Raw genomic sequence first — 14,708 nt, forward strand, 5'->3', positions numbered from 1 at the left:
CCTCTCCTCCTCTGGGTCTGTCCCGTTGCCTACGTGGCTCACTCAGCAGCAGGCCCTGTTTTGAGATGGCAATGGGGGTAACTACGGGCCTGGGATGATACACCCCACGGCTAAGAGACCAATGGGCCTACCCATCCCCTACCCAGGCCTACCCTCCAAGCATCCTGCATCCAGTTTCAGGGGAAGTGAGATACACTCCTTTCCACACTTCTCCTTCCTGGGGAGGAGGATTCTCAGGCTGGAAGCCCCCAGACACTGGCAACCCTGGAAGGATGCTCGCTAACTTGACTGCATGGGTAATGGGGAAGCAGAGGGTCAGAAACTTGGGCCTGAATTTCTGGGCAAATATTTGCCTTAGTTTCCTTCTGTGTTGGGTAGAGAGGAAGTGGCTTGCCCACCCACAGAGAGGGATTGCTCAGATTAACAAACAGAAGTCCCTTCGGTAGTCAAAATGTCATGTCAGTGTTTAAAAAGCTGTCACTAGGAGGGGGCCCTCGGCTTGAAGGGGCTCTTGCTGGCAGCCTCCCAGGTGGCATCCACCTCCTGGAAGAGTGGAAGAGAGAGGGTAGGGGTAGATGCGGGCGTTATTCGGAAGCGTGGTTTTGCCAGGGTCATTGGCCTGCCCCTGCTCACATTCCCTGTGCACCTGAAGTCAGCTGGGGGTTGGAGCAATTTGGAGGAATCCTTCCTAGGCCAAGGAAGGCTGAGCTCAGAGGAGTCCTGGAGGCTGCCCAGGCACCCTCACTGCTGAGCCATCCAGCCCAGGAGTCAGGCCACCATGCTGGGCTGTAACTGGATGCCAGCAGGCAGGAATGCAGACCTGAAATATCCAAGTAACGATGGCAACTAGGATTTGCTCGAGTAGATGCATCTCAGCCACCTAAGCAAAAAGTACAGCAAGGACTTTTCAATGAGACAAGCGCCTCCCCCTTGGAATTTTACAGGATCTAAACAACAAGGGGTCTCCGTGCAGGCTCCCCCCCACCCCCCGCCAGTCTCCAGCACAACTGTCTGCCTCATTCCTTCTCCTTCCTCTGCCCCTGCTCGCCCTCCCCAGCAAGCAACCACCATTCTACCGACCATCTTGCCTCCCCGCTGCTCTCTCTCCTGAACTGAGGACCGGGAACCCCATGTTGACAGGTCCTGGTCTCAAGTCAGGCAGCGGGGAGGATGTGTTGGCGCTAGGAGGAATCTTCTGGGTTGTGGTTTCTGTTTTATCGACAGAAGAACAAAACAGATAGAATCCCAAATACAAATACCTGCAGCTGTAGGAGAAAGAGAACCACCTGCTAGCCCACAGAACTTCTTTCTCAAATTCAGATTCCAGCAGCATGGAGGTGTGTAGGCAGAAGGGGGGATGAGGAGGTACGGAGCAGGCACATCGGTTCTTACATCCAGGAGCAGCTGGATGGCGAGGAGGATGTCAGAACACCAGCAGAGCAGTTCAGTGCTGGTCCAAGATCATCGAGTCTATGACTCAAACACTCAGGCACACCTTATGCACCTCTATGGTTAAGTAGGGGACAGCTAAGCAACAAGCAGGAGAGCGACACTGTGCTGTGAGTTTAGCCAGCAGACCTGCTGGGTGCAGCTCCAGCTGAGCAGCCACTCCCCATTCGTTCCCCAGCTGCCCCTGAGGCCTTCCCCTGCATGTCCTTTGACCTCCTCCTGATTTTTATCATTCTCACCCACTCCACCCCTGTGCCGGCTGCCTGACTGGCAAACTTCATTGTCAGATCTGGGAAAGGGCAAATCACTTCACTTGTCTGGGCCGCAATCTGCCCTTCTGGAAAATGGGTATGAGGGCTCCCGGAGAAAGTCTCCTGAATCTTGGTAAATCCATGCCAAGAGATCCTGGGCCGAAAGGAGGTATTTGCCTTCTTATGTAATGTGGTATTATATAATGCTGGATTACATATCTATATGTGTAATTATATCTCTCTTTAAGATACACACTGGCCCAATTAAGCCAGCAGAACTCTTAGTCTAATCAGGCCTGTCTTTAAAAGGACCTGTACTGGAGATATGGTGCCATTGCCAACAGTAATGTAATTTTTGCTCAAGAATATTGCTACTTTACTGTATCACTGCTTATGTACAACGGCACAACCCACTCAGTAAGCTTCTCAACTTCCCCTTTCTTTCTAGCACTCTCTCCTTCAATGACTCTAGACTTTTCTGCACAATTGCCTCATCCCCATTCCTTCTGAGCCTCCTGGCCAACCTCCGTACGCTACGGCTTCCTCGCCACCCTGCCCTGGCTGTCACGACCCCAGGCCACTCCTCTCCCTCAATGATTCCAGCGTCACGTAGGTGCTCCCTTCCCACCCCAACCCACAAGCCCTGTTCCCTTCTCCAAAAACGGCCTCCTGCCCACTGCTCTCCCAGCTCTTTGAACTCAGGACAGGCCAAAATGAAAGGTGTGTTCAGATTAGCTGCAACACTCACGGGCTCCCAGTCCCACACCCACACACCTACACACACTCTTTGCAGAGCCCAGAAAAGCCCCTCTTTCCCTCCCACAGCTGATAGGAGGCTTGTTCATCTGTAGCTGCCCTAGTCTGGTTGTCAAGGAAACAACAGAATCTCCCTGGGAGCCTGCTTTGTCTCCTAGCAACCAATATCCCACATCCTGCATCTTACACAAAATACAAAATATCTTAAAAATGAAGGTAAAAATCAAGGAGGATGTATACGATCAGGAAGAGAAAAGCAGAGAGGGTGGCCTTCCAATTAAAAGAGGCCACTGACATTGTAACATGGGGGAAGGCAAAGAGATGAATCCCTCCACAGGCCCGATGGGCAGCGGGGCCCAAAGGGATCCTGAATGGTCATATTAACAAAAAATGCAAGCCTAAACACAGAATAAGCCTCTTCAAACATCAACAAACAGCCCTAAGGATTTCTCCCAGTAGTTTGCCAGAACTCAGACGCACAGACTGCAATGGAGTGTGTTGAAAGAAACATCTCCAGAACAGCGAGCAAAATACATTCCATTGGTTTTTAACGGAAACATTTCCACCACCCTGGACCTTTTTTCCTGCACGCTGCTCTACACATACATACAAAATAAAAATTTTTTTAAATTGTAAATGGGGAAGGGGGAAGGCCACGACACGCCACGGCAATCAAGTCATCTTCCCTTCCCTAGATAAACCAAGAAAATGTTAGTCCCTCGCCCGCTAAGACCCCAGCAGCCGAAGCTATAGCCCAGGCCAGAGCGGAAGCCCAAGGGAAGTCAGGAGGGGCGCAGACAGGGCCCGGGAGGACGCAGAGCGGGGAAGCGGCGCGTTTCCAGAGGCTGCTTGCAACCCAGCCATAACAGAAATTAATCATTTACTTACACCGCTACATGTGACGGGGTAATTTCTAGTGTAAGGAACACATCTCTTCCTGCTAAGCACGCTCATTTTAGTGAAATGGCTGGGGTCACGCCGCGCGTGCAAGTTAGGACGATGCCGGCGCCGTCGCGCTGCTGCCGCTCAGGTTCCGTACCCGGTTCGCGTTAGATCAAAAACTCTGACACAGAAGCCCGGGCCGGACGGCGGGCAGGGAGCGGCCACGCGCACGGCACTGCAGCCATTGCCTCTTCCGGATCAGCATCTCCCCGCGCCCCCGGCGCCCCGTGTCATGGAGGCGCGCCGGAGCCGGGCAGCTGGCCGGCCGCTCCGACCTCCGCGACTGGGCCGCGCCGCCGCCAACGGTCCTCTGGCTGCGGAGGCTGGAGGCGGCGAGCAGCAGTGGGCTAGAGTGGCGAGGCCGCCACTGCTACGCGCCCGGGCCCGCTCCGAAGGCGCGGCCACGAAGACGCCTAGCGCCGCAGTCCCAGGGATCGCTTGCGACCTCCTTTTTTCATTCACAAAAAAGGGAAAGGGAAAAAAAAAAAGAAAGCAAGAAGGCAGGAAAAAAAGGTGGGGCAAAATCGTACCCAGGACGCCAGCCGTGACAGGTGCCGCCCATCTCGGCGCTCCGTTGGCGGAAAGGGGGCGGTGGGCGGGGAATGGGCGGAGAAATAAGGGGATTGGGCGTCTCGGAGGCCCCGCCCCCTGCCCCGCCTCGCGGCGCCGCTTGCTCCTTCTACTCTCCCCCCCACCTCCCCCGACTCCGGGAGGGAAGCGGCGTAGGGGGTCTCGGCTCGCCACCCGTGCTGGGGCAGCGTCCCTCTACCTGGCGAGGATCAAAACCGCACTGGACTCCCACGGGGTTCCCCCCTTTCCTCCGGGAGGCTGAGAAAGAACTCCTAGAGCATCCTAGTCCGCCCTGAAAGGGGTGCGAGTTAGGGAAGGGGAACTCGACATTTTTGCCTTGACCCTTACTTAGCCCCAGGCATCCACGGCTTCCCATGGGAAAAGGAAGACAGCGTTTCCTCTGCCGGCAGGGGCGTCCTTCTGGCATTTGAGGACCTTCCTCCCTCCATCATCACCCCTGCAGCTACAGCCTATGTCTCCAATTTCCACGCCCCTTAATGAGTTTCAGGGTGGGGCCCTGTACCATCTGCACCTGTTTCCCATCTAAGCCTTCCCCGCCCCCCCCCCCCCCCCCCGTCCCTCTTCTCCAGCAGGCTCCACTTCCATCCCACATTCATCCTATTGCCACCTGGCGTTCACCAGTATCTTCTGCCCTCTGAAAGAAATGCCAGGAAGACACTAGCCCTGGAGACATTACCTAAGGCACCTTTGGGCTCTCTGTCTCAAAATTCTGTAAAATAGATTACAAGGGATGACATCTGTAACGTGAGTGGTCCTCAAAGGAAGTTTCCATGTTCAAGACTAGTTTGATTATGAGGATCTTGACTGCTAGTAATTACAGTAGTCAGCTCAGTCTGGTTTTATCCATCTTGTCGATTACCTCTGGACAATTTTTAAAGCCCAGATTGACATGCCTCCCCCTTAACCCCCTCCGTCACACCTCCAACTTGCGCTCTGAGAATGCAAATCCACTTTAATACTAGTTTCTGCAACATATAATTGCCAAAAAATAAAGCCAAATAAAAAATGAATTTTGTATTGTCTGAAGCATGCTTCCCATCTATGAATGCATATAGCTGGATGTTGCCCACCAAGGTGTTCATGCTTTCCGGCCTGGTCCACATTCAGTAAGTGCGTGATCGGTGAGGGATGCTTCCCCCACCTCCTTCTGAATCTACCTAGAGCTGGAAAAGAGATTAAGCATGATCGAGGGTGCTTCTAGTTAGGATCCCCTCTTCATAAAACAGAGTAATGGTTTGAACACAAGCTTAGGAAAGAAACTCAACTGTGTACAGGTGTGCTCCTCCCACAGGTTTGGTGTTGAAGAGCCTCACCCCATCCTCTACGCCAAGAGCACAGCATGAGATCTCTGCATGGGCACCATTGGGGGGCCAGGGTGTCTGACATCCTGATCCCTCCACCCACTCCAGAGCGCCAGCCTGTTGGCTTCATGTTTCACACATCCCAGCAACAGGCAGAGCCCCAATGCAGCACAGAGCGGGAAAAGAGAACTGACCTCTCCCCAAAGTCATGGGGCAACAGGGCTTGCAGCTATGCGCCCTTTCTCTTTATGGAGAAAGAGGCACCAGATCCCAGCCTTTTCTCCTCATCAGGGCAACTGAAGATTCTCAACTCGAGAGGCAGATCACTACCAAGACCCAGCCCTCAGCCTCTGCCCCAACTATGGCCAATGCCAGGCCTTCTTCCCACCCAACCCTGGCCCTCAATTCACGCCTCCCAGCTACTCAAGACAGCCTCAAGATCTTGGCTCCCAGGCCAAGGATCTGGCTACCATGTTTGCTTCATCTTTGCCAGCCCTCCAATGGAAAACAGGGCCATTCCCTGAGGCTGGGTCCCTCGCCAGCAACCAAGGAGTTGTCAGTGGCCCGCTCTGAGCCCTCTGTCCCAGGCCCCAGCTCCCAGCCCTCAGCAGCCTCTCATAGTGCAGGCGGCCTGCCCCCCTCCCCCTCACCTTGCACCCGACCCACCCCAGCCCCGGGGCATCCATTTTCCTCCCTTCAGATTACAGTCATTCCTTGGTATCTGCTAGGGATTGGTTTCAGGAACCCTCCAGGAATAACAAAATCCTCAAATGCTCAAGTCCCTTATATAAAATGGCAAAGTACAATGAACATAGTTGGTGTTCCCTATTCTCAGGTTTCCATGCGGATGCAGAAACCTGTGAATACGAAGCACCAACTGTATACATATTTATTGGAAAAAAATCTGCCTGTAAGTGGACCCGCGCGGTGGAAACCCTTGTTGTTCAAGGGTCAACTGTATGTCTCAAGTCAGGCCTGGGTGGGAAGTTTTTCTAGAAAGGCTCCTGGCCTTTCCTCTCTGCCTCCTGCTTTCTTCTGTTACACACACACACACACACACACACACACCAGCCCCCTCTTCCCAGTTTCTGCAGCTTGGAACCATTGTGTGTTTCTTCGGAGCACTTCAGGATGGGCTGTTGACTCCCCCATATCACTGGCTGGCTGGGTGTCCACACTGCCTTTCTGCTGGTAGCCCAGGCAAGGACCTTCCTCGCCAGGCTTACTTGCCCTGAGGCGACAGTACCTGGCTGCAGCCTGAGGGGTTCTTTCCCTTCTAGTTTCCCGCCTCCCCAAAAATCTCTTCCCTTACCACAGTCCTCTTGTGACTCCTCCTGCCCAATGACATAAACCCCTTGAACTTGTCCCCCAAAGTCACCCCCTCCATCTATCCCCATAACCGCCCTCCTCCAGGACATCAAGCGCTACCGTTTTCCTGAAGCCCGTGGGCAGGAGGCTGGTCTGGGGAAAGAACTCTCCATCGGGTTCTCAGGAATGCACCCATGCAGCAGGCTCTCAGCCAGTGCCACCAAGCCCTCCTCTCCCGGTGGCTCTGAAGGTCCCTCCCTGGTACCAGCCCAAGCTATGCAGACCCCTCCCACTGTGCCTTCCTCCAACCTGCATGCTCCATTTGCTTCCCAAGCAGCTTCAGCCCTTCAACTATTTGTGGGCTGCTAGCCTGTCTTCTCTTCGCCCCTCTCCTGGAACACTCGAGCCTCTGTGAAGCCCACCCCACAGGCCTTCTGACGTGGGCTGACCCTATCTCCAGCAATGCGTAGAGTCAGAGACTTCTCAAGATGCAGAGCCCCTGCAGGGTGAAGGAGCCGAATCTGGAAGCCTGGAGTCTCTCAGCCTCCTTGCCCAGGGCTTGTGGGGAATTTCAGGTCTCTGCGAGGAGACAGGGATCTTCTGGGCCTTTGCTCAAGTGACTCCCTCAGCCTGAACACCCTTCCTCTTTCCACCCCCTTCACTTGGATAATGCTTACTCATCCTTCAAATCTCAGCCTAGATGTCACTTCCTCCAGGAAGTCTTCCATGAGTATCCCCTGCAAAGTCTAGGTTCCCTGCCCTTCCTCTACACTCCCCTAAGAATATCAGTCACCCTGCTGTATCATTGGGTCTCTCTGTCCCTCACAGTACTGAGGACGCTTTAGGGAAGGGACTATGCTTATTCAAAAGAGTACCATTCGTGCTGGTCTAGCGCCTGGCAACAGACACTCAAGGGGGACTCAATAAATCCTGGACGCGTGGATGAATGTTTGGGGTACAGAACTTGATGCGGAAGGAGTTGACATCACACAGTGGCTACTCACATGCTGTCCAGAGAGGGCTTCCACAGGTTGTACTGGCCTTTTCTTCGGGCTGCCATTGCTCTGTGCTCCCTCCAGGCTCCCGGTTGGGCTGGATGGAAGGGAAGGGGGCAGGGCAGGGGAAGAGAGTGGGAGAAGGAATGAGCACACTGTGAGTAATGCAAAGAGGCACCACCAGGTCGATCAGCCCGAACAGAGGGTCCTACTCAAGGTAAGAGCATGGCTTCTGCTGTCCAGGCCCGATGGGCTGAGACACTCAGCCCCGGGGCCAAGAGAGAGGCCATCAAAGGGAGACAAGGGGCTCCTTGAGGGGCAAGAACTGGGGTCATGGGCCATCCCATGCTGCAGGCGTCTGCACATTCTGAACTGGTTTGGTAATTTGGAAAGATCGGTCCACCGTCCATCAGGAGGCCTGGATTCCGTCCTCACGCAACTGTGTGACGTTGGACAATTCCCAGACCTCTCTGGGCCTCAGCTTTCTTATGTACAAGGGTTGGGTCAGGTGACCTTTGAGGCTCATTCCAGCACTGACATCTGATACGAGTTCCTAACATGGAAGGCCTATGTCTAATTGGCTCTCCTTTTCACTGAAGCAGCTCCTGACCCAAATTGGGACTCTAAAATGTCAGCTGATGGCTGCCAAGGCTGAGCACAGAAGGAAGCATTTTGGGCTGGAGGGTGGAGGGATTAGACACATGGTAAGAGGCAGAGAGAGAACCTCATTCTGCCATCGTCCCCACTTTCAGCTTCCTTAAGTGGTCAGTCACAATTTGGGGACCAATTCAGCCACAGAACATTTTAGAACTTCTGGAGAAATAGGGAATGATGAAGAAAGGGCTTGGAGAGGCCAGCCATAGACCTCTGGAAACAGATGGCACTGTGTCATTTCAAGGTAATGGAAGGGTATCTCTGTGACAACCCCCTAGGGGCAGGGTGGTGACAAGACAGAAGGAAGCCAAGGGAAGAGGAGGCACCCCCAAGCCCAGTGAGGGCAGAGATGCGGACCACAGCAGCCCCAAGAGCCCAGAGTGAAGGAAACCAAAACAGAGGAGGAGCCGATCTCAGTTCTAGTAGCCGCTCCATCAGGAACTGGCTCTGTGACTTTGGTCAAGGAACTTCATCTCTCTGGTCTCCCACTGAGGATAACAGTATTCCTTGCCCGAAGTCAGAGGGTGGCTAGATGATTTTCTCATCTTCCCGGGCTGAGATCAGAGATTGTGTGATCCCTTAAACTCTTCCTCCACTTCCGCCTTCTCTCCATCACAGACCTACGCTGGAACGGAGGACCAGTGCCATGTGTTCCTGTGCACCCCAGGGCTGCCTATGGAAAGCAGACAGCACAGAGGGCATTGGGGCGAGGATCGGTGGGGGGGTGGGGTGGGGGGTGGGGGGGGTGGAATTCTGACAGTCTGACCTACCAGGGTTGGAAAATTTCAGGCCCACCTTGGCCCAGCGCCTGGGGGGTAGCGGGGATGGGGGGGGCAGTCCTGAGAAAATGAACAAACCAGGTGAGGCAGTGAATTCTGCTTGAGATCCTCCAAGCCCAGCTGGTCCTTGCAGCCTTCCTACCGCCACACTGTGGGGCTGCTGGCAGGGCTGCTTCCAGCAGGAACTGAAGAATCCATTCCCATTCAGGTCTGGCCAGGCTACCACCAGCCCTTGCTAGCAGAGTTCTGAGCATGTAGACCCCTCTGCCCACCCACCCAAGCCCCTCTACCCTGGCTCTGCACAGCTGGCTGAGGCCTCCATGAAACAGATATTACAGCTTTGAAACAGCGCTTCATTCAGTAGAGAAATTGGAGCACTTGTTGGCTTATGTCTTTAAAGAGCTGCAAGTACCATCACCACGAATGCCATGGGGGAAAGACGTGATCCACTCCGAGTCTCCCGGGATGTTCATTTCTCAGGACAGTGCACCGGAAGCCACAGTGAGGCCAGCTGGAAGCAGAAAGAAGCTAGATGGTGTTTCTCCTGCCCTGCTTTCTAGGCAGGAAAATGACAAGAGGGGGAAAAAATGCATCCCCTAGCCAGTGCATCTGGGCCCGGGATCCTGAACTTCAGGCAGGCTGCAGAACTTCTGAGAGAGGGCAGGCCCATTCCCGGAGCCTGCAGAGCTGCAAGTGAGAAGCTCTGAGGAGGCCGATCACCCCAAAATAGACTTGTTTTTTTTCACAACATTTTCATGAGGCATTGGCATCACTTGCAGCATGAAAAAAAAATAGCCTGAACTGTTAACAAATAAAATTATAAAAAGCCCCAACTGTTCCCCACAGGTTTCCATGTGGTTGCAGTGTTCGAGAGGGGGCAGGGAGGGGTCTAGGAGAGAGGGGCAGGGGAGGTGTGTGTCCAGGAGCCCCCAACCTCCTCTCTTCTGACCCGATTTTCTCCCTCGATAGCTGGTTGTGCTAGAGCTCACAGAGATAATAATTAGTGTCAGGGATGGGAAAGTTTTCTGTTGTCCCTCAGAAGTGGTCCACTGTGAGCATGTATTACTGTTTCCTGCTTCCAGATAAAGGAATGGAGCATCTTAAAAACATAATCCCATGGCAATGAGGCTGGGTTAAATTTGGCTGCCCTACTCAGAGGACAGGGTTTGTTTAGTAAACACGTACAGGGCTGTGTTCTTGTCAAGGTCAGCTTAGCCTGAACAGACACGCCCTTGGGCATTGCTGCATGTCAGTAGTCAGACCTGAGTTTGGGGTTGGAGCTGCTCTTGACCCAGGTTAAAGGATTGTGTGGGGCTATCCAGGAAAGGACCTGGTCCTCCTCTGCACCCTGAGTTCCCTGAAGACCCACTCTGTACCCTTTGCCCTGGCCCTGGCGTCTTCCTTGTGCTTGGATTCCAACAACACAAGAAAGAGAACGGTGTGAAAGGCACTGGGGGTCAAAGCTGGATTCCCATGCCCTTGGGGTTCTCAGTAAAATCGGGTGTTGACCTGGAAGATCAACTCTGACCCTGCCTTTTTGTAACCAGAGACAGAGAATTCCCCAGCTCCCCGGAGCTCTGTCCCCACAAAGTCTGGGATCTGTCAAGGACCCACTCCATCCACATTTACAGACCACTTCTTTTCTGCTTCTCTCCCCTTCTCTCTCCTTCCGCCTCTCCTTTGTCTCCCCATCTGCTCCCCTCCCTCCCCACACCTCTTGGCAGAGATTTCTACAAGAATACACACACATGGCTCTGGCTTGGTCAAAGAGGAGGAGGGCAACTGGCCAGTGGACCACCAGGTATTACTGGACATTATTAAAGTGCCATATGGGCATTATTCAACCCTGCACGGTCCTCTAGGGTGGGCGGCCAGGGAATGCTGACCAGAAGTTTCCTGAGGTGGTGGCAGAGGTGAGGGACCAACCAGGCAATTGCATTGTCTCTGGGCTTCTCTGGACCCAAAAGCCCTCTCTTAGGCTCCAACCAGTCAGGGTTAGCAGCCAGCTACCCCGGGAAGTTGCAGCCCCTCCCAAGATCATGGTTGAGAACAGGCTCAATGGCTAAGAAGGGGGAAGGTGGGCGTGGAGAGTCCAATGTGACTTGTCCCAGCCAGAGCATTGCTCTGCAGGGCAGGGTCATTCCCGCGTACTGGACCCCCAGGGCAAGACATGGAGCGAGTTGGGGAGAAGGGTGGCAGACCAGGGCACAGTGGGGCTGACAGGAGGACACAGAGGGTAAAGGACCGTGGTGCTCAGAGTTGGAGGCTTCCCAGAGAACAGGTGACACAGGCCCCTGGGCAGAGTGGCAGGGATGGTGGTTGCTGCTATGTGGCCACTTGGAACCACAGTCCAGGCACTTCAGAGGCCACTGAACACGTGCCTCAGCTTAGTCTGGGGCTTACCAGTTTCTCTGGAACGTTCAGCCCTGGTCACCCTACCTTTCTGCCAACCCATCCCTCTTCTTCCTCTTAGGGGAGGCCCACAGAAAGCTCTTGGGGAGCTGGAGCTCTGGGTAGAATCCTAGCCCCAAAAGAAGACCCTGCACCGCCATCTCCACGCTCTGACAGGGAACACCTGGGGAGGCAGGGTGGCTTCAGCGGACCTCACTTACATCCTCCCCGTCCGCCATTTGATACACACAGCACCGAGGGCTGGGGAGCCCTGGTGCTGGGGGGCATCAGTCAGAGCCCAGACCGCACTCTGCCTCTGCAGGGCCCGTGTGGTGGCCGTTTGGCAGGCAGAGGCCACGTGGGTCACTAACGGCCCTGCCAGGCTGAAGGCACAGGACCTGCCGTGCAACCCAAGTCCCATCACGTATCCTGGGTGTCTGGAAAAAAATGAGACCTGTTTGCTCATTCGTTCATGTAGCCTTCCTTTCACGCATGTTATAAGTGCCTGTTAGGGCCAGACCCTGCTGGAGGTTGTGAGAATTATAAAATGATAGTGATGCCATCCAGGGATTTAAGTTTAATTATAATGCTAATAATAATTTTTATTAATTAATTTATTTTTAAAATTTTATTTATTTATTTACTGGCTGCACCACGTGGCATGTGGGATCTTAGTTCCCCGACCAGGGATTGAACCTGTGCCCCCTGCAGTGGAAGCTCAGAGTCTTAACCACTGGACCACCAGGGAAATCCCAATAATAATTTATTGAGAGTTTATTACATGCCCACTATTGAGCTACAGGTACTACTTTATTTAAACTTCAAAACCATCCTGTAAGGAGGTACTATTAGTATCTCCACTGGGGAGATGAGGAAATTGAAGCTTCAGGAAGTGATGTGACTTGTCAGGGCAGTGCAGAGCGAGGATTCCAGTCTGGCAGCTGGCTCGGAGCCTCTGAGAGGAGACCGTACAGCCCCTGAGCCCGTTCCAACCTCATGCCCTGATTTTAGAGCATTAACATGTTCTTAATTCATTTAAAAATAACCCTCTTCCTCTTACAGATGAGAAAACTGAGGCCCAGAGCAGAAAACGGCCTGGGAAAGTCACCTAGGGAGTTTGTGGCCCCGCCAGGCTATTAGCCCCTGCACCATGCTTTCATCTCTGGGCTTCAGTTTCCTCCTGCGGGAGACCAGACAAGGCTGTTAGGTGATGTTCCCCCAGTTTTGAAATTCTGACTGTGTGATGTTATCATATGATGTTTTTAGGGAAACAGAAAGCACAGAAGCAGGAATGGACCAGCTGAAACTTGCCTCAAAGTCCCCCTCCAGCCCACACTTACCCCAGCTTGCCCCACAGGGAGTCAAGAATGTGGAAATGTTTTCGTGCCTCAAGGCATGGGTTTTTAACTCAGCTGATGGGATGTGTGTGTGCGTGTGTGTATATAATGTATATATATTAAATATAATCTCCGGCAGTGGAACTGACAGGTCTTAACAGCTAGAAATGAGGAAATATGCCCTAGTGTCCTAGGGGTCTGATGACAAAGAGAAGACCTAAAATTACTGGACCTTAGAGCTTGGGGCAAAGGTTAACTGTAAACATGATAAGCTGGATCCTTAAATGGTGACCTCACATGGCCCCTCTCAGCCAAGCTGTGCTCACCTCCACTTTTGCCAAGGCCCATGGCCGCCCACCTGTGAGCTCCACACACCCTCGAGTCCCAAGAAGCCTTGGTCTCAGCCTGGTTCCTAAAACAAAAGGACTCCCTCACTCTGCTGCTCAAAGCTTTGCAAGGAAGTAACAACAGGCTGGCCTGGCATCTTGGCTGCCCTGGAAGGAATTCCTAGAGCAAGCCTGAGATTTCTTGGCCAGGTGTGACTAGAAAAAAAAGAACGAAATTGGGTGAGCCGGGAGTATGAGAGGGTGAAAAGTTGGGTTAGGGATGCGCTCAGTTTCTTTTTGGAGAAATGGATCCCACTGCCTGAAAAATCAGGGAGCTCCCAGAGTGGGGAGGGGGTCATTAAGGGGCCACAAGGGCCTGGGGGGTAGGACTGAAGGAAAGGCCAGGCTCAGGGTAACTGGCAGAGTGGAGGCATCCCTGGTATGGGCAGCGGCTCTTCAGACTGCAGAAGGGCAGAAGATAGAGTAAGCCTGAGGGCCAGGGTGGCCCCAGAATCACAGGCTGTTACTGGGCTCCATCCTGGCCAGTGGCCGCTTTGATTGGTCAGGATGAAACAGGTTATTGCAGGAGCTTTCTTCCCCCACCTCCCCTTCCCTCCTGGCTAGGTTCACAGGGAGAAAGTGGGATCCAGGCCAGGTGCTTGCGCAGGGCACCTGTGGACACTCCTTCCGCCCCGCCCCACCCCCCACCCCGCTTCCTGCCCTGAGTCTGGCTGCCTCTGGTTGCTGGGCCACCGTCAGGGGGCTGCTGCACCTTGATGGGGAAGACACCTGATTCCTAACCGACCTGCCCCTCTTGCTGCCTTCACGCCTCCCTCCTTCCGAGAGATCACATTCTGAGAACCCCGCGTTGTACTGCGTGCTAGGAGTAACCAGGTGAGGACAGGTGAGCACAGGTGGGGACATGTGGGGCAGCCAGGGCTCGCTGCAGCTCCTGTCTTTTCCCCAGGCACAGAGAAAGGGCCCAGGGTGGTCTCGGGACAGGTGGGACGTGAGTGATGGACTTACCTGCCGTCTCTCCTCTGGGGCCCGGCTGGCCTGTCACCATTCCCTGTCCGGAAGCAGTGTCCTGGGCCAGGTCAGTGGGAGGGAATGCATGAAGAAACAACCACAGGGATTTTTAGGGGCTGGGATCCAAAGACCAGCCTATGGGGAGCCAGGTGAAGGGCATGGTTACTGTATCCAGGGGTGGAACCAGCAGGCAGGCCTCCTGGTCAGTTCCTGCCCCACCCAGGGCTGTGCAGAGCTCAGAGATGAGCTACCGGTGTAGGAGTCCTATAACCCATCTTTGGGCAGGTGAGCATTCCTGCTGCCTCGCCCAGCCCCTGACCCCCAGGGCCCTGCTTTGCTCTGCCCTCAGGCTCTCATTGTGACTTCTGTCCTGGTCTCGCTTCCTCCCCAGTGACTCAAATTGCTTTGGAATTTCACCCACCAGCTTTTTTCTGACGCACATCCTGGGAGCCTGGATTGGAGCCAAGGAACAACGCTGTTGCTCCAACCCCACCAGTGATTAATTTTGGCTCCCTGAGCTAAAGGCTATATAGAGTTGTGGTAAAGGAAGCCAGGCTGGAGAAGCAAGGGGGGGACGCAGGGGGGGACCCGGGGTTTGG

At 54.0% G+C, this 14,708-nt stretch overlaps 1 protein-coding gene across 9 annotated transcripts in view; it reads right to left on the minus strand.

Moving 5' to 3' along the window:
• The window catches only part of RHOBTB2 (Rho related BTB domain containing 2), a 30,126-nt gene extending 15,743 nt beyond the window's left edge, over nucleotides 1-14,383 (minus strand). Inside the window, exons 1-2 of one of the 9 annotated variants that reach the window (XM_089912825.1) lie at nucleotides 14,107-14,379; nucleotides 7,603-7,690 (exon numbers count right to left, since the gene is read on the minus strand). In XM_089912825.1, the coding sequence (XP_089768951.1) occupies nucleotides 7,603-7,690; nucleotides 14,107-14,146 (128 nt within the window). In that variant the 5' untranslated portion in view covers nucleotides 14,147-14,379. Of the gene's footprint in view, nucleotides 1-633; nucleotides 4,539-7,602; nucleotides 10,714-14,106 lie in introns of those variants that run through there. The other 8 variants (XM_089912819.1, XM_089912821.1, XM_089912820.1 and 5 more) reach the window with 8 other exon arrangements.
• Between the last annotated feature and the right edge of the window lie 325 nt (nucleotides 14,384-14,708).

Source organism: Delphinapterus leucas, chromosome 6, assembly GCF_059928025.1.
Source record: "Delphinapterus leucas isolate spDelLeu-1000000601 "Yukka" chromosome 6, BTC_Dleu_Yukka2, whole genome shotgun sequence".
NCBI classification, from domain to species: domain Eukaryota; kingdom Metazoa; phylum Chordata; class Mammalia; order Artiodactyla; family Monodontidae; genus Delphinapterus; species Delphinapterus leucas.